Here is a 27,066-nt window from a genome sequence, read left to right on the forward strand (position 1 = left end):
GAGACAGTGCATGAAATTTTAAATGAATATGTTCATTAAAAAAGCTCTTTAGTGCTTGTTTTTCCTTTTTCTTCTTCTTTTATAGGTTATGTAATTATATGGTCAAACTTTAAGGAAAAAAAACATGAATTTTATTATAAAACTGTGAGGAATAAAACTGTAGATCTGAAGATATCAACTTAGTTTGAACACAATTAAATTAATCCAACCGTACTTAGCAAAATACATCTACAGTATATGTAGTCATACCTGCATATAATAACAGCTATTGTATATTTAATGGGACAGAGCTCTTGAACACTATGTGTAGGAGTTGTTCATGTTTGTCGATATTAATTGAGCGTTCTCACTGCTTTATGAAGGTGATATAGATGCAACTCAGTTCTATGTCTAATTCATTATCATTGACATTTTCTAGGTACAAAAGGTCTTCTTTATAGCTGCTTTATTATTTTTCTCTTTGATAAACCAAAGAGGGTCCTTTAAGTCCAACTCCCAGATCACATGTAGAGGAGGGGGGGGGGGGGGTCACACCCAGTCAAACTCAGGGTGTCAGGAAGGATCAATCCCCGTGGCGTCCGGCTGGATCAGCAGATTTTTGACTGGCTTTAAGTGCAGATAGATTAAATCAGGAGGACAAAGTGAATCTGAGCAGTAGGAGTGATGATGGGGCTCATAGATGTGTGTGTGTGTGTGTGTGTGTGTGTGTGTGTGTGTGTGTGTGTGTGTGTGTGTGTGTGTGTGTGTGGTGTTTACATGGTTGCAAAAATACAGTTGCCTCAGGTTTACGATAAATAAAAAATAAAGCGTGAGAAAGAAGAAACGTTCCTTGTGAATATTTTTAAATGAGCTCATTAAGGTCAAAGGCAAGACCAGAGAAAACAGATTAGTCTGCTTCTATTTACCGTCTGACTGTTTCCACCGGTTGACAACAGTTTGTTAGGAAAGTCAGAGTGTGAACTCTGTGGTTTCATCCTAATGCACACATGTATGTGCAAATGAATGCTGGGAGGTGTTAACAAAGAGCCCTGGTTGTGTCACTCATAGGAAGTTAAGCTTAAAAACACATTTGGCCTTGTTAGCACCGTCTCCTACATGTGATGAAGTCTGGAGGTGTTTGGTTCCGTTCTCTTTATTTCAGGTACATTCTGTAACGCTAATTCTCTTCATTAGGAATTGTAGAAGCTTTATTTTCATATATGAAGGAGGAGATGTGATTTGTAGAAACTTTGCTTGTGAATATTTGAGGCTTCTTACGATGCTCCTTTAAACCCAGTAATGAAACATCACCTAATGCTATTAACTGGTTTATTAGTGGGGTGTACCAAATAGTCCTTTACTGGAATTTCTTAAGGTCTTCAGCATTTTATTTTGTTTAAATAAAATGATTTTTTTTCACAAATTCAGAAAAAAAATCAAATAATTATGATAACCAGTGAAGTTGTTGAGCTGATATGTCATTTTGTGTTATTGATCCTGCATCCCTGTGTTTTCTTTTCTGCAAAAAGCAGTTTAAGACGTAAAGAGCTGTGCATGCATTCATTTGTCTTTTCTTCTTCAGTTTCATGTCAATTTTTCTTTCTTAAATCTTTAAACCTGATTATTTTTTATGCTGGGTTTCTCCATCAATACCTCTCTCTCTCTCCAGCCCAGTCCGACCCAGAAGAAGGCCCCTGTCGGAGGACGTACTGTGGACGGGGCCGTCAGTGTGTCCTGATGGCCGAAACGGGCCGTGCCGAATGCATTTGCCAGGAAAAGTGCCGTCCGTCCTTCGTGCCGGTGTGCGGCTCAGACGGCAGGTTCTACGAGAACCACTGCGAGGTTTACCGCACCGCCTGCCTGGAGAGGAGACGGATCTACGTGGTGCACAGCAAGGACTGCTTCTTCAGAGGTACCGCTCCATTAGTGAACCGGCGCTACGCTGCTGCATGTTTAACATCTCACCGGGTTTCAGTGAAACGTTCAGCAGCAGCAGGCTTTAAGGTCCAATTATAGTCATAATTAACATGAATAAATAAGAACATCATTCTCAGGATGTGGTTGTTGCAGGTGTTACCCTGTTGTTTTCTTACAAGAAAATGCCGACAGCACTGATTTCTGCTTGTGTGTGAAGTCCACTGACATCTGTGTGTCTTTAATTAAGTTTATTTCCAACCCATATCGTTGGAGTTAGTGTTTCATACGGCCTATGTTTTCATCTGAAAGTAGCAAAATATATAAATTCATATAAAATAATTCATTTTTCCAGATTACATTTATATGAAATGTCTCCAGCTGTGCCATCTATTAAAGTTCAGATGAGGTGAGATGAAAACGTTTTTCTTGCAATAATAGTGGAACAGCTGCTACGCCAGAATAAAGGGATGTCTGTCTGACCTCTGACCTTTGCACAGTACAGCTCAGGTCAACATTGTTGATGTTTTTTTCGGTTTTTGGAACAGCCGTCTAGTTATGTTCTCCCATCTGTGTGGTCATTTGAGTCTCAGGAGGGGCTGTTTGGTGTTGAAGTGTTTCAACACAAATAAAGATGTACAGAAAAAATAAGGAAACTGTTAACATAGAGGTCACAGCTGTCACGGGGTGGGCAGCAGCTTCCTCAACTGGATTGTGCTGATTCGGGAAGGAAAACACACACACACACACACACACACACACACACACACACACACACACACACACACACACACACACACACACACACACACACACACACACACACACACACACACACACACACACACACACACACACACACACACACACTTTGTTCAGCTCCAACACCACAGGGTTTCCTTGCTGCATCTGCTCTTAATAGAAAACAATTGTGTTCACTTTTTCACTATCGCTCATCACCAGCAGAGCTCGCCCAGCAGCACTGGTCAGCACTGGTCAGCACTGGTCAGCACTGGTCAGCACTGGTCAGCACTGGTCAGCACTGGTCAGCACTGGTCAGCATTATCACCCAACAGAAGCCCAGTGGCTTCATTTTATAACTGAGTAAGGCTTCACACACAAACACTATTTCACTGCTAATACAATCATATAAATGTGCAGTTCACTGTAAACACCCATTTGTACCTCCTTTTGTTTAAATCTACGCTTCCAGCAGACTATTAATAGGCATCTTTTAATGTGTGTGTGTGTGTGTGTGTGTGTGTGTGTGTGTGTGTGTGTGTGTGTGTGTGTGTGTATAAAAATACAAAGTAAGGCTTCAGCTATTTAGAGTCCATGGTTTTGTGTCAACACTGTCTCACACAAACATGTCAGCGCTCTCAGTCAGATCACATTACGGGGGAAAGGCTGCTGGCAGACGTCTCCATGCATAGCTAATCCACATTAAGGATGTTCCGTCGCCACATTAGGCTTAAACCCCACAAGTCTGAATGCAAACCAGCAGGAGATGGCAAATGTTGGAAATCAGTCAGATGTCACGGGCGTTGTGTACGTGTGTGTGTGTGTGTGTGTGTGTGTGTGTGTGTGTGTGTGTGTGTGTGTGTGAGAGACTGTTTAATCTGAAGCAGTAAGTGTAGTTTATATTCATGTACAGACCTATAGATATAGCCTATCCAAGTTTTTCATTTAATAATAATATTAATAAATATAATTATATAATAATAATTATAATAATTATAATAATATCAATAACAACAACAACAACAGCTATTGTTGTGCTAAAATAATAATAATAATAATAATAATAATAATAATCATAATAATAAATAATAATAATAACAGTGATTGTACCGTAATAATATTACAATTTTATTATTATTGTTGTTGTTATTGCAATTATTAATTATATTAAATTTTATTTTGAGAACTTCATCCTCAGATAAAAATGTATATCTTGGTTCCTTGCAGTTTTGGTTTGAGACAAAGGAAAAATATTTCAAGTCTTTTTTTTTTTTAATTGACAGACAAAAACATTTGATTTGCTTAGGGCTAGAGCTGATAATGATGACATAGATTTGGCACTTGATTTGGCTCAAATCCCACTGTGTCTGGATTGAAGTCAGTGCACCAAGCCAAAAATCCATCCATCCACCCATCCAAGCCAAAAATCAATGTGGCCAAAGAAAGAGGAGCATCCTTTCTGTTGTGCAGCCCTCACTGATCGGCTCAAGCTGATTTAAGGATGGGTTTAGTCATAAAACTTTGCAAAGCTCAGCCGACAGTAACAAACTCAGGACACGTTGATGCCAGCATGGTGGAAAATCCAGAATTAAGTTATCCCTTGAATGCTGCAGCTGCAAAGTGTGGACCCCAGTGTGTTCACCAGTCAGCACCACAATGGATGACGGTCCTTTTATCATCATCATCATCATCATCATCACCATCCTCATCAGTAGATATGTAGTTTCATGTGTGGTTACGTCACATGTTTGTGAGTGAATAGAGATTTTTTTGTACTTTTCACTCATCTGTTGGGGGGGGGGCACCTCTGGAGAATAAATAAGGGTGATGATCTTGTTTTAAATTCTTTTGAGGGACGTTCTGGCCTCCTTCTGACCAGATTGTGTTGTGATAATAGATCAGTGGTGTGTTTGAGGTGTCAAGGATGACTATAAACCTCTGGGAGGACCTTAGTGTTCTGTTACAGTCGTCTTGGTGTTTGCCTGTTTACCCTCTCCTTTAATCCATACATTAACATTAACATTTGGGCATGTCAAGAGACTAACAACAGAAAAAGAAATGCTTTTATAACATTGTATTTAATAACACACCAAAATATGCAAAACCAGTATTAGAAACCCAAACAGGACAATGAGGTTTATCTTATTTCACTTTTTCACAATGTTGAATTCTGTATTCACCGGGGCACTTTAGATTAGTGTGAGCCCCCTCCTGCTGTCTGCCGGCCAAAGACTGGGCTGAAGAAGCAGCGCTGAAGCCGCACGCGTCTACCTCACACCGGTGAAAGTCACCGTGTCTTGTCAGGAACGGCAAATTGATAAACAGCCTCAAAGTTAAAAGTAATTTCACCCCAAATGGCTCCAGGAGGGGGCACACTGTCAATAAAAAAGATGAATATCCCATTCAGATTGTAATTGTCAAAAGTGGTAGAAAGCATTTCCTCCAGGATGTAGTCTTGTTTTTGGAAAAAAATGAAAAATGACAACCTATCACCGAATAATTGATGCTATAAAATGACAAAACTTTTTAATAGAGAGGCAGTGGCGCCCCTTGACTTTACAGACTCAACCGTGCTTAATAATATCTACCTACACAGCAAATCAGGTCGCGTCCTATTCCAACACTCATTAACGCTCCACCTCCTGCTGTGACGGAGGAAACGAACAAACAAACAAACAAACAAACATAAGCACTGTAAACTTTATTGAAAGGCTAGATGACAAATCTCTAACCATCTGTACAACTTATCCTTTGCACATTTCGAACATTATTTATGAATTTACAGTGAAATATGTATGTTTTTTTATTAATGTCCTTCTGTACAATGCTGTCATTTTTATTTTTAATGATAATAAAAATTATAAAGTCGTTATATAATACAATATTGAACTGTAAAAAAAAAAACAATACATATCGCGGGTGAAGCTGCTGCCAGTAAACGACAATAAATTTCCTCTTAAATGCGGGATATTCAAGGAGTTTTTATTCCAAGCTTTATTGTCTGGTGCTATTAAATAAAATTTAAAGAACTTAAACCATTTCAATTCACTGTCCTTTTTATATCACACACACACACACACACACACACACACACACACACACACACACACACACACACACACACACACACACACACACACACACACACACACACACACATATTTTAAAAAAAGGTTGAATCAAGCATGATTTTATCCCTTTGTGATACTTAAGAACATAAGTTTCTTCATTGGAACTTCATGTTCGGAAGGAACATGTCTGAAAAGAAAAAAATAAACTGAATAAATAAATGTTCTTTATCTTTGTTCTAAGAACGTTTTAAAGTTCCACAACCGTATTAATTCCATAGGACCGGGCGTAACGTCGTCTGTGTCGGATAAATCGTTAGATCACAAGTTGTTGTCCAACCAACCGTGAGGTCAACATGCACCCACATTCATACACACACCCCACCCTCCACACACACTCACATGCCTTTATTTGTTACGGAGGTCTTATTAATGAGCCGCCCCACTAGCCCCATCGTTCATCCCCACAAAACCCTCTCTCCCCCCTTCGTGTTCCCCCCTCTGCAGCCACGTGGGTCTGAACTCATTAAGCTGATTTCCTCCTCACTGATTCATTACTGTGATTCTATTTGCCGTGTGAAATAGATGCCCTGTCCCAGATAGAGATGTCCCTCGGTCCGGCTCCGGTCCCCCGTCTCATAATCATCAGTCTCCCCTATGAAAATAGAAAGAAAGCTCTCTTTGGCCACTGAGGCCCCCGCTGTTGTTGTTGTGGGACATCATCAAGGATACTGCACCAAAAAGACGGTTTTTAAACTACGGTAATCCTGCACCTGTCTGACAGGTAACATCTGGCGTGGAGTTTAAGTGAAAAGGAGAGGAGGATCTCCTGAAACGCTGCGGTGCCATTAGTGGTGGCGTTCTTTTCGCTCGAGGGATTGAATAAAACAGAACTCCTCAAATATTCAATTATGGAGAGGCACTCATTTAATATCACTCCATGAAAACAAATCAGTCTCGTTCAAAAACACTTCTAAAGTTATGTCTACAAATTAAGATGGAATCCTGTTTTCTTTTTCTTCAAGTGACCACAGAAGATAAACCAGAAGCAAAAGATCATTTCTGTCACTTTGAAATAAATCGACATCCTTAGAATTTCAAAAGATCTGAATATTCTTCTCTCTAATGCTTCAAAAAAATCCCCTCAGGATAGAATAATTGTCTCTTCATGGGTTATTAAGTTGTACATATCAAATTATATTTTTTTTACATTTTAATGATTATTAAAATATTTGTAAGTCAAAGCCCATCCTTTTTAAGAAGTACTTCTGAACTTCTGACGCCTTACAAATATTCACAAATACAGGGATTTCTTGTTGTTACCATAAAAAAAAACTCTTTATTTCTCCATTTTAATTGGGTTTTTACATTCTGGCTTCTTCACCAGTAGTAACACGTGACAACAGAACAAAAATAACTTACATCTTATCTGGCATCTTCGTCTTCTTTGACTTTACAACCTGATGACTGCAAATTGCTCACGATGGAGAACCTGCTGCTATTTCTGTCGTTGTCTCTCTTCCAACCAGCGAGGAAGAGTTGCAGACAGACTTTGTGAGTCTCTATAGTATAATATTTGTAGCGGAGGTTTATTTGCAAATCCATTTTCATTCATGAACCCTTTTTCAAAGGCTTTGCAAATTTTCTAATCCCTATCTTTAATGTATTATAATAGAAATTGCAGAGGCTTGAGAAAATCTTCCTTATTCTCATTCTCATGCCAGCAGCTTGCCTCTCTTAATGAACAATCCGCTTCCTGTTCTTTTATTCCCCACCTATCTAATACACACACACATACACACACACACACACACACACACACACACACACACACACACACACACACACACACACGCACATCTCCTCCGAAAAGAAAATGTTTCTTCATAGCTAATAGATTTTGACGTGCTTGTCACAACACTGTTATTGGCCATCACTTTGCCTTTTCAGCAGTGAGCACTTCTCCTCCACGCCACAATGGTCCCTCGGATCAGCGGCATGGCTTCAGATTTTAAGACGTGTTCCTCGTGCTTTATAGAGAACTGAAATGTGAGATATGAGTGAATGAAGTGAAATTGTTGTGCCAGTTGGAATTCCTTTTCTCTCGTTTGTTGGTATTTCTAAATCCCTGTTGTTGACTCTTTCCAACCTCTGAACCAAATTGAATCAGTGGCTTCTACTAATGTAGAATACAGCGGTACGTCTACTTACGAATTCAATTGGTTCTGAAAGAAATTTCGTAAGTAGAAAATTTCGTAAGTAGAGATGCGTTTTCCACGCAAATGCCTTAATCCGTTCCAAGGCCCCCAACATTCAGACATAAATGTTTTATTAAGCTTCAAAATGCATCAAAACATGTAACAAATACATGTTACTATTAGATTATTACACAATAAATGAGAGTTGTGTATAACGTAAAAAACAAAGAATAAAGAATAATAATGACGGTCATTTACCTTTTAACTGCTGTCCTCATTGTTTTTTGCCCTCTTTGGTTCATGCCCTCTTGCCCCCCCATGAACAACAGAGTGAATTCCAGTCCTCCTTCTGAACTTCTCCAACCACCCACGCGATGCCTTAAACTCCTTAAACTTCCTTTTGTTTTAATAACGTGGTGATTGTAGATGCATTACGGCCATATTCTTTGGTGAGATCAACCAAACGCATCCCTTTTTCAGGCTTTTCTATCATCTCTTGCTTTGTATGGACAAAAAAACTGTTTTCTTCGTCTTTTCTTTTCCTCTTTTCTCCGTCACTTTCTTGGGGTCCATAGTGAATACTCTAAAAGTTAATATATTTATGTAAAACTATCAGAACACCTCACGGGTCGAGGGCTGAATGACGAGGTCTCTGCATAGACACCTATCTAGCTCCACACAGAGATCCCTCTTGGCCAATGGGATGCCAGGATGGTAGGTAATAGCCAATGGCAGAGCAGCTATGAGAATGTTGCGTTCAGGAACTTGCGGGAGCTGCGAGTATCAGCCCATACTGTATTTTTACCTTTCGTAACTCGAAATTTCTTTCGTAACCAGAGGCAATATTTTCCTGTTGAGGCGATTCGTAAGTAGAACATTTCGTACGAAGGGACATTCGTAAGTAGAGGAACCACTGTACATGTTAATAATAAATAGCGTACTTAAATGAAACTCACAAACACCCTTTCATACCTAGCTTTCATTTTATTGATCTTAACTTGAGGTTAGGGTGTTTTTTCTTTGCTGGGTAACTCGTGTCTTTGTCGAACTAACAGGTGGTACCCCATCATTTTTTGGAGCGTTTCCTTTACCTGGCTCTGCTTTTATCACACCTCATAACACCGTTTTGTCAAAGCTGTTGGCAAACACTTCTGCGAAATAAAAAAAAAAAAAAAAAAGACAAATGAACACATTTGTCCTTTCCCTTTTATTTCACAATTCTTTCATCAGTTTAATGGCTACATAAAAAAGGGGAAACACATGCAGCTGCCAGCGCCTCTGGACGCCACGCTGAAAACACATCAGGTGTGTGTTTCTACAAGTCATCTCTCACTGCCTTTGCAAAGTAATTAAGTCATGCATTTACTCTTTTTATTTGCCAGACAACTCTTACTTGGTGGTAAACATCTTTTTTCATTCACGAGGGGAACACATCGCTGCTTCTGTCTGTCTCCTAGCAGATCTATTTCTATTTCCCTCTGCACCCCACTTTTGCTCCCCACTTACAGACCACTTTCCTCTCCTTCGTCTCTTGCCCTCATTTTTCTCTCGCTATGCTCCCAATATGGTGCAGCCGGGGATTTGAGTGACTCTGTCAAGCTTCTCTCTACGTTCCTCTGCTCTGTGTTAAATTGGTTCAGAGCTTAAGTAGAGTGTGAGTCCAGAAAAAAAAAGAGCAAGAAATAAAAATACAAGCATCACCTCAAGGCAAAGTGACCCTGGGTGAAAAAATATATATGTCACACATACTGTATGTCCCTGACAAACACAAACACACAGAAACATACATGCACATGCAGGCCTCGAATATTGTTTGGCTTTCTCATCAGAAATATGTGACTTTCTTCAGGTGATAAAACTTGAATTACTATTTTCTAGATTCTTTCAACATTGTGTTTCTAATTATATTATTATTCAACCAACTCTGACCTTGACTTTCATATTCTATATGAACACAATGCAACACAACATACACTGTGAGAATGGAGACACAACTGACAAAGACAGGCAGCCAGGTGTTCATGGGCTCCAGACAGGTTCTTCAGGTTCTAAACGTACTATCAATAAAAACGACCTCATAAACCTAATTTTATTCTACTTATTCAAGCGGTATTATTTATTCAGAAAAACACTAAAGACGTAACTCCATGCTAATGCCACCGATTAATGTCAAATCACGATCGTGATGACGACAGAATGTACATCCTCTTGTGTTTGGGTTATGACCAGCAGAGCATCGTGATTCTCTGTCCTATTTCAGTTCAAGCTGTTTCCCTGCTCGACTTCCACTGATTTGTTCTCTCCACCTCGGGGTCTCCTTCTGATCTGGCAGCTAAAAAAAGTCCATTCACTGTCCTGTGTAATGCGAGCTGTCAGATTATATATTTCCACTCTACCAGTTTGACCAGAGGGAAGTGAATGAGGTCAAATTGACAACCAGCACAGCTCAATGTCCTGTAGAAACTTATTTGCCCACTCCAGCTGACTGAATGATCAATTCTGGGACTGTCAGCTTCTCACACCACCTGTTATCTGGTCAAAGTACATGAGCCGCTTCCACATAAAACACAGTTTTTACCAAACAATGTGAAGCTGGGAAATCTAAGAACAAGGTATTTGAAGAAGTCTCCCCAGTGGTTATGATGTTAGAATCTGGTCAAACGTTACTCTGAAACGTTCTCATTAACTAATCTAGAGGGTAGTCAGGTCCAGTATCTTAGTTTTAATTCATATGCACAGTGAGGTTTAACATGAGTTGAGTTAACCAGTGTGGTTACAATAAGTTGTCTACATAAAGACATTTTTGGTTTTAATATCTATTTTTGCTTTTTTCCTCTAATTTCTCACTCAAACCCTGTTCAGTCCAGATAAATAAAAAAATAGTTTCATTTTGTGCCAACTGATGCAAACACTTTATGTTATGAATTGTTTATACACATTATCATACATATTATCATACACACTATCACACTACGTGTATAATATAACAATAATAATAATATCACACATAGTATAATAATCTGTTTCTAATAATTTTTTTTTATCTCTTGATAAGACAAACCCTCCGCACCCACCAAAACCACCTGCACCATTGCTGCCTCATTAGAAACGTTAAACACAGTGGCAATCTTAGAGAAATATGTTCTGAATGTTCTATCCAAACACAATAACCTGCAGTTTTAATTAAAAATTTAAAAATTTCTTCCTATCAAACAGGAAGTCTTTAGAGATGACGACAGTACTCAAAATCACATTAATTTTTTAGAATATTTTTAGTGAGTAAAAACATTCCTTCAGTCTCCTGATATGAATGAATGTGAAGCTGAACTGGTCACTGCTCTGCATTAACAACAGAATGTTGTGTCAAGGCTTTAGTGACTTTCCGTGTTCCCAGGTAAATACTGCTGACATGTTTTTTTTTTTTCTGTCTTTGAACAACATGCCTGGACTTTTCCAACAGCAGGTGAAATACACACACACACACACACACACACACACACACACACACACACACACACTGCTTAGAAATGCAGAATGGCATTCACGCCATGCCGTCCTGTGGGAACAAACATGCATTGACTTTATTTCACATATTTCACGGTCATTTCATACTATCGACTCCGGCCGCTACCATCACTCCAGTATGACTGACACTCTGCCCTTGGTGTTCATTATTAGCTAATGCAGCATCTCTGCACCACGGGGCCTATTTGCATCATCGACTCACCATTCCGCCGTGTAAGTCGCTGACTATGGAGAGCGCGGTAATTCTGAGACCCAAAGGGAGTATCAACCCCAACATCTGCCTGGAGGAAGTTATCAGGCCGTGTTATTGTTTTCAAGCCCATCCTACACGGAATTCCTCGGAGAACGGGAGCGTATGGATGGACGCTGCTGACCTTTATACTTTAGCACCTACGTTACACGTGTCACTGATGCTATCAGGGACAAGTGGCTTCCTCTGGAGGTGAGCCTCCATCTGGTCAGCGTCCCATCCATGTTCCAACACCTGCTGGCGTGATGCACACAACGCTGCTAAATCACCTACTGCAATTTACAGTTTGCTGTTAATGAAATTGTATATTTATACCTGATGTCACGTTTAAATTATCTTAGATTGTTGCATAAATTATTTCTTTGACATTTTATTTTTAATGCAGTTTTTGTTAAAATTGAAATTTCTAACTACTGACATGAGCATTAATTATTTCCATCAAGAGTGAAACTGTAAATAAAAATGGCACATGATCTGTGAGTCTGTGTTCACAGTTAATGCTGGACCTGATATAAAAGTGTATTCTTTCTCGAATATCATAGCTAATAACAATAATAAATGTTATAAAACCTTAAATTAGATCAGTGATAGTTAAACCAGCCTCTTTATGTAGCTTCTTACTGATGATATATAAACTAGCAGATCATCTGCATAATGGTTTTTCTCATTGAATTTCTCATCATTCCAAACCACCGTCGGTCCTCCCAGCTCATCTTTTGGTTTTACAAAAACTGCATCCTGTCAGGTAATGTTGGAGGTCATTTATCATCCAGATTGAACCAATCATGACAAATGAAAGAATGCATAGTTGAACAGGATAAAGTGATTTTGTCAGTAAGCCCTATTTAATACTTGACTTCACTACAATTATTTACCAAAATATATAAATTTAGTAAATAAATTAAGTAAATAGAATTATTATTAAATATTAAATATTTACTATTGTATTTCACTCTATTTACATTGAGAATGTGCAGCCGGTGCATCTTTTATGCAATTTTAGATCTTTAGTTTTGCAGTGATTAAGGTGTGCTCCTCATTATAATGTAAAATAAGTGCTTTACTTGTATTTATTCAAGTGTGCTGCTTTTGTGTGTGAGATCATTCAGTCATATGTCACGATATGTGCATCACACACACCTTACCTGATTCTAAAGGCTGCTTTGCTTGACTCATTGGGATTTATCACATCATTGTTAGAGACTCCACTTCTTACTAAAGGCCACTTTATGGAACATTTGTCTGCTGAAGTGGTCAAACCTGTAACCTCACCGTGACAAACGGCTCAAATCGGAATGAATGGCCGCTGCGGTTCCACACAGTTTATTGCAAAACAATTGCTTTGAAGCAGTGTTTTAGTTAAGAATTAATGCATATCCCTGTTCCCTGTGTTTGTGTGTTTACTGGTAATTAATAGCTAAACTGCTAATTAGTATCATTACCAATTCTTGAAAACATGGCCTACTTTTAGTACAAGAAGGCAGGCGGTTGTAATCCCTGGTTTTTAATGAGGAATACTTGTCGTGCTCACAAACCATGTCAAGAAAACTTTTTTTTCCTCATAATCCACAAATATTGAGTTTGTAATGAAATTATATTATTTATACTGCCTTTGTGTGCAGGCCTTTAGTGAACCAATTAGAATAAATAAATGATGCTAAATCTGAAGAGATATGAACATACTTATTAATCATGACTGCTTAATAGAGAAGACAAGTGTTTACATGGATGGTGGTGAGCCTGTGAGGAATCTGCAATAATTATTTTGGGTATTTAAAGTATTTACTTGTTATTACTTAACTAATCCAGATAAAACCGAAAAAAATGAACATGAATATTATCTTGTATCACTGGGATTAAAAAAGCCCTTTAATCCAATCCAATTTAACATGTTTCTTCTCTTTATATCAAGAGTACTTACTGTTGAGACTGGTGTTTTTCACATTACTTTTGTTTTGCCATTTAAAAAAGTCTCCACTTATGAGTCTCCTGAGTGTGTGTACATATCTGCTTATCAGTGCTCTTACTGTTCAACTGTCTGACTTTCAATTTCACAGCCATTTAGCAAAAGGAGTCAAATAATCAGCAGAGTACTTTGAAATCCTGAAAATACTTGTGAATCCTTAGCCTTAGATCCTTCTTCCATTTGATAAAACATTAGTATAAAAGCAAAAAAATATTAGAAATCATTTTTTTAAAAATGAAAGAACCTCAAGGAAAGTTTAAAAAAAGGATTTTCTCCTGACACATGGTGCAGAAGATAAGACAGAAGAGTCAGTGATGGACGTATCATGAATGTCTTTACAGACATTCATGATAGTAACAATAAAAAGTATAATTTATAAAGCATGAAGCATCAGGTCGTGGATATGTAGTACAGCACTCTGGTTCAGTTATTTATTTTTTAATTTTATATACTGTTATAATCACCAAAGGGAAATCAAGAATGCTTCTTAATGGTTATCTTAATGATTATTATCAAAAGAATTTCTAAAATTATTGTTATCATTTACAAATGTTACTGCCAGTTGGAAAAAAGTATGGAGAAATGTCTTGACTCCTGAAATCACGACCAAAGGAATGGTTGATAAATATATGATTGTAATTAATAAAAAGAATGTTATGGATTACATTCATTATTAATTGGAGTCAGAATTCGAGTTGAGAGACAGTCCACAACATCTGAGATAGATGGTTCAGGTGTGTGTATGTGCGTCTCTGTGTGTGTGTTTGTGCGAGAGAGATAGAGTGCTCAGGTTCAAAGGCAAGGAGGATGATAATTGAAAACCTGAGTGGCAAGTCACTTTCATAGTAAACAGTCATTGCATACTTGAGTGCAGGTAATTGCTTTTGAAGACAGCAGTCTGGGGGAAACAAATGCTAACACACTTGCAAAAAAAAAAACCCCACAGAAAAATCCCCAAAGAAAGTATTTTTCCTGCAGTCATTTAACATGGAACGCTGCACCGGCGGTTAGCCGGGGAGCTTCAACGACAGGGCGAATGCACTCCTCCTCCGGTGACTGATACACAAACCTACACTTACACAGTGTGGAGCGCGGGCCCCAGCCCTCACGCCAACTTTCATCTCTGCCTGCTTCAGGAGCGACGGAGCGACCGTCCCTGAAGCTACAACCGAGTCGCTCGGTGTCTGCTGTCCTCTCCTTTCTGCTTCTGTTTCCTTCATCCTCCTCTCCTCCCTTCTTTGTCCTCACTAGTTATTCACTGATTGACTTCACTATCCATCCCTGAGGCCCCATCCTGCTTCGCCACGCTCCTTTTTACTCCTGTTTTATTTAACCAGCATCACGGCTGTCCTCAAAGGGCCAGATGTAACTAATAAATGTAACTAAATGTAACTCCTTAATGTTAAATAAATAACTGAAGTTATTACTCATTCAAGTTACAAACATTACAGTTAGACAGAAAATATATTTGCGTGTTTCTCTGTTCTAACATGAATCCTTTTAATTTGTTTTTAAACCAAAAGAAATCCATCAATCAAGGATAAAAACATCCAAGAGAATAAAGAAAAATAGCATCAAACACAAGTTAGGACATTAACTTTGTTCACAACGTGTTTGTCAAAGTTAATGTTACTGCATTGTTGGTCAAAGCACGCTTCTGACGTATTTATTTTTAGACACTCTGACCTTTTATGCTCTCGCGGGATACGTGAAATGTTGTGGCGGGCCACGTTTGGCCCCCAGACCTTGACTTTGACACGTGTGCTTTACTGCAATCAGATGTCAGCTAAGCCCGTTCAGAGGCTAAAATCTATCATTGTACTGAAAAACAGAATTCCTTGAAATGGTTTCTACCTTCAGAGTAAACCCATGAAGTGTTTGCATTCCTGAAATTGAAATTAATAGTGAAGAAATGTTAATTTTACACGCCCCCTCTCTTTGTAGAACTGTCAATATGTCAGATTCACACTGACGCCGTTAGTAAATTCCAACGCGACATTCAGCATTCTTGCTTTGATACCTAGAATATTCTATTGTTCCATTAAAGAACACAATTGTTAACCTGCAACCCAGCTCTCTTTACCAAATCCACAGCGTGAGAAAAACTGCACATGTTGAATAAACTATACAAGAAAGATTTACCATGCATTTGACTGCAGTTCAAAGATGCACTGACTGCTTATAATTAAATTATTGTTCATGATTTAAAATTGTATTTGCTTTTAAAACATAAGCAGAATCTATGCGCCACACAGCCAGTATTTAAATAAAGACAGTTACTCACATCGCCTACAATTTAGACATTCAGAAGGTGGTTGAGAGCAGATGAGCCGGGGGGAGGCTGCTACTCCAGATGGAGGACATGGTTGGGGTCAGAAATAATTTGTCAGGCCTTTGTGATGATTGTTTAATCAAAGACAGCAGGGGGGGTGGAGAGTTGTGTTTTTCACGGCGCTCTCTGTTCGTTCTCTGGGCTTTCAGCTGTACCTGGAGATTACCAGACCGGTCTGAGACCACATGGTAGTCCAGCAACAACACAGTCTGAGTCGAATAATCTCAGCCTGGGGGAGGATGAATGTTCTACCTGAGCAGTCCACAACATTTTGTGGTTTTTATGTATTCCTGAGTATCAGTCGGATAAGTTGACCTGAGCTCTGCTCTGGGTAACCACAGGTGAGGGGTCTCCAAAGGATTTGGGGTCAAACACCATTTTTCTTGGTGCTTATTGCACCAAGAAAACAGCTGAAAGAACTCAGCTAAGAAATCTTAAACTTGGATTTTTTTGGCGTAAAGTGCTTCATATGCATCTATTAGTGTACAGCACATGTGTCAAACCCAAAGCCCGTGGGCCAAACGTGGCCCGCCACATCATTTGATGTGGCCCGCGAGAGCATAAAAGGTCAGAGTGTCTTTAATATTTTACTTTAATTACCAAACCTGATTTTCAAAACTTTTATTTATTTAAAAAGAGATTACTTCACAGTATTTACCCTTCATCCTGGATGAAGTCATCATGGGAACTGTGCAGTCGGTACGGGGGAGAAAACTGACTGAATGCACAATATGCTTAATTACTCAAACAGGTGCTTGCCACAGAGGCAGGATTGATGCTACAAGAGCACTCAATTAATTGAACCCTATTGTCAATAACAGGCTGTGAATCATCCCTTAGATCTTCTCTGATTTAATTTAGCAACTCACAAGGATCAGCGGTGTTAATTAGAGATTTTACAAGAAGGTAGGGGCATCTGGTGTGGATAATTTATCACATCCACTCCAGCAACAACTTCATACACTTTAACTCACTTCCTGGTCTGTGACTGAGGCATAAATAAGACATTTTTATCACATTAACAGGTAATCTGTTTCATAGCTCTCTAGACGTACGTATGGTGAAACATTAGGCGACGCTATCCTGAAGCTAATTACACGTTAGCACTGACCTGGTTCAGAATGGGTTAACCTCAGTGATGCAGTCACACGGGAACGACCCCCCCCCCCCATATCCACATGCTAATACACTAATACTTGCACACACAGACACATACGCACATATATATATTTTTTGCTAATGCGATTGCCTCGGCAGGCATTTATAGACCTGGTTAATCTAATAGAAGCTGTGAACCTTTCTATATACGTATGTTTAATTCTAATTAAACCTAGACTGTGGGCAAACTCATTTTCTAAACCAATTACTAAAGAAGGAGACAGAATATAGAAACCCGCTTCTTCGTGCACTGAAATATTTCAACTTTGTGGTGTGTTACTAAAGCGATGTTGCCCTGCAGTCAGACTTTCTTAAGCTGAGCAACTAATAGCAGCAAAGCAGTTCTCTCCCGGCTCCGTAGCTCTTGGACAGCCCACACCTCATAGATGTAAAACTTCTATGTTCCTCCTACATGAGATGAGTAGGCTATTTGTGGGTAAATTTAGTCATTAACTTTCAACTCTGATATTTAGAAATTAAATCAGGACTGAACACCCACACTTAAAAAAAAAGTAAATCAAGATGAGTCAGATAATTGCAATTTAGTGTTTGGTGTTGTTGAGCACTCAGCCATAATCACTATTATCATCAGCAGAAATACTGTAGCTGAAATGTGTCATTTATAATCTTTTTCTAATACCTTAGTTATTCACGCATAATGCGTTCCAAGAACCACGCGCAAAAATAAAATTCCGCAATATGGCGACAAACTATTTTATTATTTACAGTAATTTAAACGTTGGGTTGTGTAAAACTCCCACTGAGTCTGAGAATATTAACCAACCCCAAATCTAGCCTCGATCTACTTGGGAGAATGTTTGAAAAGCACCTTAATGAGACTATAGCACATTGTAAGGCACGAAGAATCTTCACTGTTTGAGACATTCAATCTTCCCCATGAATCAATCTGCTCACCCCTCACCCCCCCTGCAGAGCCCCTTTAGCTCCATACCTTTGATCAGCCAAGCCAAGAGCGTCCTAAACCCTGACTCGACCCGCCATCGGACTCCCTCACGGTAAAGTCTTGCCTCGTGGAGCCGTCCCCCTGCTGGTGTGAACCGTGGATCTGCTGGCTGGCAGATCCTCCACTCATGGGGGGGAAAGTCAATTTTAATCATGAGTTGGAACTTAAAATGAGAGTCTTCAAGTCTTGATTCAGAAGAATTGGGGTGAGTTTTGTCTAAAATGTGTTTTGTTCTATTCCTGATTTCGATGCAGATGCATTTTCAGGGAAAGTCTCCAACAATTGGAAAGACATGGAATACATTTTAAGTCACATATACTTTGAGCTCTACAGACTTGATTAAAAGAGATCTTGTACAAAATCTGATACATGATCTTTGATTAGTAACCAAGTATGAATGATGAGTGAATAAATAATGGATCCAATGTAAAAGCGACTTTGAGCGTCCAGAAAAGCGCTATATAAATCGAATCCATTATTATTATTATTATTATTATTATTATTATTATTATTATTAGCCTTACTTTTTGTAATTTTTTCTATTTAAAAAAATTTTAAAATTCATTTTAAATGAATTTGTTTTTTTTAAATTAAGAGATGTTGGACAAAATCTGATAAATGATCTTTGTGTAGTAGCCCTAATTGTATTAATTTATTTTTTTATTTAAAAAATTTTTTTTTAAAATTAAAAAACAATTTAAAAACATTTTTTTAAGAGATTTTGGACAAAATCTGATAAATGACCTTTGTTTAGTAGCCTTACAGACCAGGCTAAGTCCTCTCTTCCTGTGTGGTGATAGAATTCAGGATGTCATGTTCTGGAGGTAGTTTTGTCCAAATTTGAGGAGACCACAGACAGAGATTAAATATCTATCTGAGATTACATATCTTCTCACAAATACCCCAGTAAGACCTGGTTGGGATGAGGGGCACTTGAACAACTTTATTGAGCAGAAAAACAAATCAATAGAGTGTTCACAAAAAAACAAAAACAGTGCACTCAGTCTGTGTCCTTCAGACACTTCTTTCTACTTCACTGCTAATTAACCTGAAGACACATCTGTCAGAGCAGTAATTATGTAGAATAAGTGCTCCTGCTATATGTAAACACAGAAATGATGAAACAGTCGCCCTGCTGTGGAAGGTATCAAACACACACACACTACTTGCTACTATGGGTTTGTTGCCATGGGAACAGAAGGAAATGACCCAAAAAAAGGGGAAAGGAACACCTTGCATTTTCAACATTGAACTTCTTTATCTGTTAATGGATATAACCTTAACCCTAAGACATGCAAATGCACACGTCCCTGCATCCCACTGCATGTATGACTCTCACCTGTGCAGAATGAGCAGCGCAGGGAGGAGGCGGTGTTTCCACCTGTGTTCACACATAATTACTTAAGAATGAACGGTAATATGTTTTATTATTATACAGGTCTATAATGTAGGGGTCAATGTAATGCATATTTACTCAGACATCGCAACACAATAGAATAATGACTAATTAATCCCTGAATATCATTAGACGTCCCACTATGCAATATGTTAATTTCCCGTTTCCATGTCTTGGAGCCGTAGCTTACTGTATATGCTATGTATTCATGGCAATGTAAAATTTTCATTTTTCACATTCCTCAAAAAAAGAGAAGTCTAAAAGCTCTTACTGAACACGGATGAGGACTTTTCACAATTCTGTACTCCTCCATTACCTTCCCTAAAGCCTCAATTACAACAAAAGGCCAAGCTTGTCATTGTGTATGGGATGTTAATTCCTCTCCCGAAATGGCAAATTATTGTATGAAACTCTGCATTTAAAATGACAATTTATCAAGGCCACGGGAGGAAGAAAAGCATGCGAGAAAGAAAAGAGCAAGAAAGTGAGTGTGCAGACAATTTAAAACATTGCAGAGAAGTGTAACCCATTTCTGCCGTTTAGATCAAATAGATTGCTTTTGAGCTCTGCAATGTGAGTGATTTTTAGAGGCACTCAAAAGGAGAAAAAAAAGAAGATAGGAATCACTTGCGGGTAAAATAGAAATTGAGAATTGATCATATTAACTTTGCCTTTATAGTCCAGAGATTTCAGCCAGCTTTGTGTGTCTGAAATTAATTTTTTTTCGATATGTGACATCAGTGTGGTCTTAGTCCATACATGTCTACAGTAGAACCATGATGGGGGGTTCATCTGTACGTAGACCTCTGTGTGGTCTGTGTTTCAATGGAGGCTTTCAATGAATGCCAAATATTTTTTTTTTAATTAAAAAAATGTATATACATATATATATTTATATATATATATATAAACAAAAATAAAATATTTTTTATGTATTTTACATATTTATATATAAAAACCCTCAATTGGAAATTATTCTATTTCCTGTCATATATATATATATATATATATATATATATATATATATATATATATAAAACCCCATTTCCAGTCCTTTAGGGAGTGTTTCCTTCTAAACTCTGGATGTCCAGTGATGCTTCATACAGAGACTAGACTGTTCCCATGAGCCATTCTGCTGAATGTGTGTGTCTTCGGTCTGGGAATCGATTTGAGTAGTGCCATTGCCTGGCGTGAGGTGACCTATACCACAAAAGACCTCTGCACCACATGTGGAGCCTGAAGAAGCCCAGGAGAGAGGTATTGACTTGAAGAGTGTCTGTACTGAAGAATGGGGTTTCTCACTGATTAGTTTCTTCTTCATGATAATCCTTTTCTTCTCCTTGATGTCATTTTGGCTTCTATTTCCTGTACTTGAGTTTACTCATCCTTCTTTCTGTATTTGTAACCATTTCTTTTTTTTTTTTTTTGTTTCTTTCATGCTGTCCTCCCACACTTTGCAGAAACCATAAATAATGAATTTCCTTTTTCCAAATTTATTTTTCTTTTACAAAGAAGACCGCCTTGTCTTACACGTTCATGAAAACAAATTATTTTTTGTGGCGTTCCTCTGAGCTTTCATCGGTCCTTTTATGCCTTCATGCTGGCGTTGGTGGAGACATTATAATAGAGGTATTATGTTTTCACTCTGCCCGTCAATCAATCATATTCTTATAAATGTGATGTCTCAAGGAATGCCTTTGGGGGGGGGGGGGGGTTGCTCTAAATTTAGATGCTCACTCGGAGAACTAGAAAGAAATGACATTTTTTGGTGGTCAAAATGAAAACCTCATTAACTCAAATTTGGATTAATGTGCAAATTATGGTTTCTCACAAATATCTAATAGAATAAAAATGTCAAAGATCAACTTCACTCCTAATATTTAGTCTTTGGCTGAATATTTGATGAATGGATGACTAGAGGATAAAAATCAAATTAATGTTTTTATTTTGTGATTCAAGGAAAGTCAACGGATGGTATTTTGTACAAATTTTGTACAAATAAAATTTCCGTTCATGACACTTTTGAGTTCAGCACAAACTCAAGATGAATCTATTAAAATCAGTGTAAGTTCATTTCAGTCATGAAGTATCGACTGGATGTTCCAATTTGAGTTTTTTCTTTTTCTTTTTTGGGATGTTATATCAAGATGGCCATGAACAACATTCAAGTTGTGTATCTGCACTTTAATTGTTTGGATGGTGCACACCCGTGTGCACCAGTGTGCACCATGCTCATTTAAGCCCACCGTCTCTGTGGGAATGGGATTATTATCCAGCCCTGTGGTGTGTGAAATATTGCTGGATTTCTTTCTATTTTTTTTTTTCCTGTTAAAAGGAAGATACGTTTAGTTTGACCTTTGAGAAATAAAACACATACGCAAGATGGTTTCTTTTATTCAGCTCTGTCATGAGGATGATGAAGCTAAATTTAGCTAAAAACATCTTGAATACGCCGTTCCAGGCTCTGGTGATTCAGAGTCAAAATAAGAACGTTCCAGGCATCAGGAAATCACATTATCTCGACATGATCTGGACAAAAACACTTGATCAAGCCAGACTACATTTGAATCTTGATGATGCTTTAACACTAAACGTTTTTGTGAAACAAGGCTGCTGAGTGCAGGAAAGCCGGCTGTGGTTGATTATTTCCAGAGGTGTTCTGCTGTGTCGTTAATGAATGGTTGTGATTAAATGCATGGACAGTGCATGTGCATTGTGGACCATCTTGCTTTTCATTACTGCACCCGTGTTAAGAGGTTCAAGTAGCCACATGCGGTCATGAACGTGACCATAAACGTAATTTTCAGAAAAAAACAACAACACAAACATTGATATCTGCTTACATCACAACATCACACCTGTTTCCTGTGCAGTTTCCACATCTCTGTGTGTAAAATTCTGTTGTTCACAGACTTCAACAACTATTAAATTCCAAGTATGAGGCAATATTTATTCCAGTTTGCTTTCTCTTTCTGTCTGGAGTACAAATAAATCTATGTCAGCAATCACATGCTCCCTGTAGAAGAAATAGGGTTTGTAGGAGTAGCTGTGCAGCAGTGATATCTGAATGTACACACACGTGTGTAGCCGTGTCCTGAGCGTGACCGCCTCTGGCGCCACCTGTATGTGCACCGGTCCATGTTTGCATTAGGCTCGGCAGGGCCGTGAGCTCATTACAGCAGCTGATGAATAGATTTATGCATGGTTGGAAGAGGAGGCAGTGACGGTGTCCGCCTGAGGAAGTACCTGCCCCGATGAGCAGCTGGGACTCCAGGACACGGCCTCTAAAAGCTCCGAACACTTCCCCCCCAGGTAGCCGATGACGGCCTCCAACTAGGCAAACACCGTTCATCACCGTACACCCGCCGGCCAGCTGATAGAGCGCTGGGACAATATTTGGAAAGCATTATTCTGGATCATCTTTGCTTTTGTGTGTGTGTGTGTGTGTGTGTGTGTGTGTGTGTGTGTGTGTGTGTGTGTGTGTGTGTGCGTGTGTGTGTGTGTGTGTGTGTGTGTGTGTGTGTGTGTGTGTGTGACAGAGACTGCTTTGTATGTATGCATGTTTTCCAAAATGCAGCTTCTTCTATCAAATACTTCGGGTGCGTTTGTTTCCCAAAGGGACGTTGCATTCGTACATCTGTGTTACTGTTCGGTCACATGCTCATGAGAGTTAGTGGAGAAGTTGCATTAGAACTCTGATATTATTCCAATATTATCACAACAACCAGCTTCATGAGGAAAATTTAAAGTTTAGACACTCTGTCATGATCTATTGGATTCATATGTCTCATAAAAACACAAAACATTGCTGACAGATGGGTGCACTAAAGGTCATTGACTTATTTTCTTTTATTTTCTTTTATTCCTATTTGCTTTTGTTTTTTATTCACTTGGTACATGAGGCAATAGTTTAAGTTTACCCTTTAAATAAGATGTATTGTCAAGAATAGAAAAAAAAATATCAACAAGAACAACATTTTAGATCAAGGGAGGTTTACCCAACGATAAGGCAGCACACAGGTCACCTTTTATCTCACAAAATCAGGTAGACAGACTTTTTTTTTTTTCCACTTTTACAAAATAGTCTCCCTAGAATTTGAAAGTGATCGTGTTTGTGTTTGTTAATGTCAGTCTGTGTTTATACCTTCCAGACAAAGTAAAGCGATTAAATTTCAGGTCATCATGGAAATCTTTTTATATATATATACAGTATATATATATATATATATATATATATATATAAAGTTGCATCAACAAATTGTTTGGATGATTTTTTTTTTTCTCCCTGTTTCAACTTTGTTCTTTCACTGAACAAAGAACAGCGCTGCTGTTGTAGGGGAGCAGCTGGCCCTCCACATGATGAAAACACTGCCTTGACTTTGATGTGCTAAGCCTTTATGTGGTTCAGGTGTGTGTGTGTGTGTGTGTGTGTGTGTGTGTGTGTGTGTGTGTGTGTGTGTGTGTGTGTGTGTTTGAGGTATTAAAACCATCCTATTTCATAGGTTTTTGCCTCGTATCTGATAAAATTGCTGCAGAGCAATGAAAATAACTCACTTTTATTTCAGCTTCTGAGTCATTCCAAAGTCTCTAGACTGGTTGTTGTGGCATTTACAAGTCTTTTTGTAATAATCACTGTTTGATTAAAGTCATTATTTGGTGACTGGGCCCAGTAATACTATTGGTTTAATGTTGCTTTTGTGAGACAAGAAAATGAGTATTTTTTTTCCTTGCTCATCAAATGTTTGCTGAATCTAAAGTGTTACAGCTGTGATGCATCTAATTCACTCCGTGGTTTATAATGGGTGTGTATTCTATAAGAGGACCTATAAGCAGAAGGTAATGTCCTGGAGACTTTGACGCACAGCATCATGAAGCTTCTGTGTTTCCTGCTGCAATGCCTGAAACAGAGAAGCTGAATCCCTGGAAAAAATGAGAATTTGTTAGAAGACACTTAATTATAACATAGTTAGCCCCCAGTTAATATTATTATAGAAGCCCACTGAACCACCACTCTGTGGGATTGTTTCCTGTAGTTTGGTTTGAGTGGAACAAAAGCAAAACCTGCCAATTCCTTTGACTCAGTACCGTCATTTTGGGGTCATTAAGTTCAATATGCATTGTTTCCACCTGCTTAAGTGAACCAGAATAAAGGAGTAAACACAAAGGGATTCAAAATCTACTCTTTAAGTCAGTCTGGAAAAAGAAAATGGCCTTGCCTGCTAATGACTATTGCTTATTTGTCACCTCCCTTTAATTTTAGTTGTCTCAATCCTGGCAGCTTAGCCCTCCATCAGCACCCAGCCCTGCTGTCTGTCGAGCCACATGCTCCTCGACAGTGAAATGCTGTTCATTCACCAGTAGAACCAGTGGGGTTCTCACCCAAGGACACAACGGAGAATGACTGGGATGGAGCAGCCGCCTACTTTTAGACCATTTAGGCCACAGCAGCTTAATTTTTGTTGAGGGATGTGCAGTTAAAGAATAAAAAATGTCTGCATGTGCTCTATCATTATCACCATCTTTTATGAGTTAGTGGGATCAGAATTTTTCTCCTGTGCCAAACTGTAGACCCCTTTGCTTTAAAAACTGACAATCTTGTGCCTGGATTTTGCATTGAAAATGAGCGTGAAAACAGCATTTGGAGACATTTAGTATTAATGTTGCCTCTGAAGACGTCAGATCTGGGATTCGTAGATAGATCAGTCTGCATATATTCATGACAATTGTATGCTAATTTATGAGGGAAGCCTTGAATTCATGAATACCACTCATCAATCATAATGTATATCAATTAGGCGTGAGTGAATGTTAGAACAACATGTGATGCAAATGGCCCAGTTACATGCTATTAACACGAGCACTGCAGTCACAGGTACAGCAGGAGGACCGCTCTGTCGTGTGATGGAGTCGACTCGAAAAACATGTTCTTCTGGGAAATTGAATTCATCAATCTCCCCCCCCCCCCTTCTTGTTTCTTCACTTCTTGTTTTATTATTCATCAGTTAATGTATGATCTAAGACATACCTGAAGTGTCTGAACTTTCCTGAAAAAGTGATTAATTTTCTTTGGATCAAAGATGCTATTTCAGGGATCTAGAAGTCCTAGAAAAGTTTGGCATAACATATCTGGGTATAAATTGTTTTCTATTCTAAACAAGAGATGGGAGTGAAGGTTAATAGTAGTTCAAAAGAGAAAGATCTTATTTTTTAATAATAGTTTAAAATTACATGTGAAATGCTCGACATTATCAAAAGGATGGACGCTCGAAACCCCACACATTCTTTTTACATGACACTAAATTGTGTACATCTTATAACTGGTTCTTGCAACTTCATAGTCTTACATTTTTAAGCATGTTTGAAAGTTTTCATGTCATTCTACTCAGTTACTCTTATTGGGGGATCTAAAATCGGTATTAGCGTGAACTGTGTCTAGAACCAAATCCTTTGTACGTGATGTTCAAAATAATAGCAGTCTAATATGAGTAACCAGATGAATCACTGTGTGGTAGAAATCTTATTACCATATGACAAATAACTTACTAGTAGGTGTACTCAAGGCACAGAAAATCAGAAATACCCAACATTCATGATATGAATGCTCCTGAGTCTGTGCAGCGGAATAATTGATTAATGTTCAGTATAACAGCAGTGAAGGGTTCAGTTAGTGAGGTCAGTCATTCTGTGAAAAAAACAGGCATTAATCAGGTGGCCCATATTGAAAGACAAATCCAACACATGTTGACCATGCATGTCTCTGGATGCCTCAGAAAAAATGTCATTGTTTTGAAGAAAAGCGTACTTTGATGAAAACATTGATTGACAAGGGGAAAATATAAATGGAAGTGCAGAAAAGAGATAGGCTGCTTAGCTAAAATGTTCTCCAATTCCTTGAAGTGGAAACCTAAACCAGAGAGATGAGGGAGAAAATGGGAGATTGGAGTGGATGGAAGAATAGCCAGAAAGGCACAAGCCCCTGACAATGACCTGCTCCAGGGCGATCAGAGATGGTCTGACGTTACCTGTGAGTACTGTGACAATTAGAAGACACCTTTGAGAAGCTGAACTATTGGCAAACCCCCACCCACCCACAAAGCTCTCCTGTTAAATAGAAAGACACTCTGAGGAGGATGCAGTTTGCCAAAGAACACATCGACATGTGGAGGAACACTTTGTGGACCAATGACGGCAGGTTCTGTTTGGATCCGAGCGCTGCAGACAGTTTGTCAGGTGACTCCCAAACACTGAATTCAATCCAGACTACATTCTGAAGACAGTATTTCTTGCGAAGGTGTTGGGCCTTTTCATCTTATGCCAGGGATTATGGATCAATTGGCATATATCAAAATACTTCAATAGGTCATGTTGCCTTATGCTGAAGAAGAATCCCCTGTTTCAACAAGACAACAACCCAAAACACAACAGTGAGTGAGCAGCATCTTGGTTCCAGACCAACAAACGGACAGTTATCTAGTGGCCGGCCCAATCCCAGAACCTTAATCTGATAGAAATCTAGCAGATTGACATCAAAAATGTTGTTTCTGAGGAGAAATTAAGTTGTGGAAAGTTGTCAAA

At 38.6% G+C, this 27,066-nt stretch overlaps 1 protein-coding gene across 1 annotated transcript in view; it reads left to right on the forward strand.

Annotated features, from left to right (window-relative positions):
• The window catches only part of fstl4 (follistatin-like 4), a 159,150-nt gene that overhangs the window by 64,270 nt on the left and 67,814 nt on the right, over positions 1-27,066 (forward strand). Inside the window, exon 4 of the mRNA XM_068331748.1 lies at positions 1,649-1,891. Coding sequence (XP_068187849.1) covers positions 1,649-1,891 — 243 coding nt within the window. The remainder of the gene's footprint in view (positions 1-1,648; positions 1,892-27,066) is intronic.

The sequence above is a fragment of the Antennarius striatus genome, chromosome 13 (assembly GCF_040054535.1).
Source record: "Antennarius striatus isolate MH-2024 chromosome 13, ASM4005453v1, whole genome shotgun sequence".
Lineage (NCBI taxonomy): Eukaryota > Metazoa > Chordata > Actinopteri > Lophiiformes > Antennariidae > Antennarius > Antennarius striatus.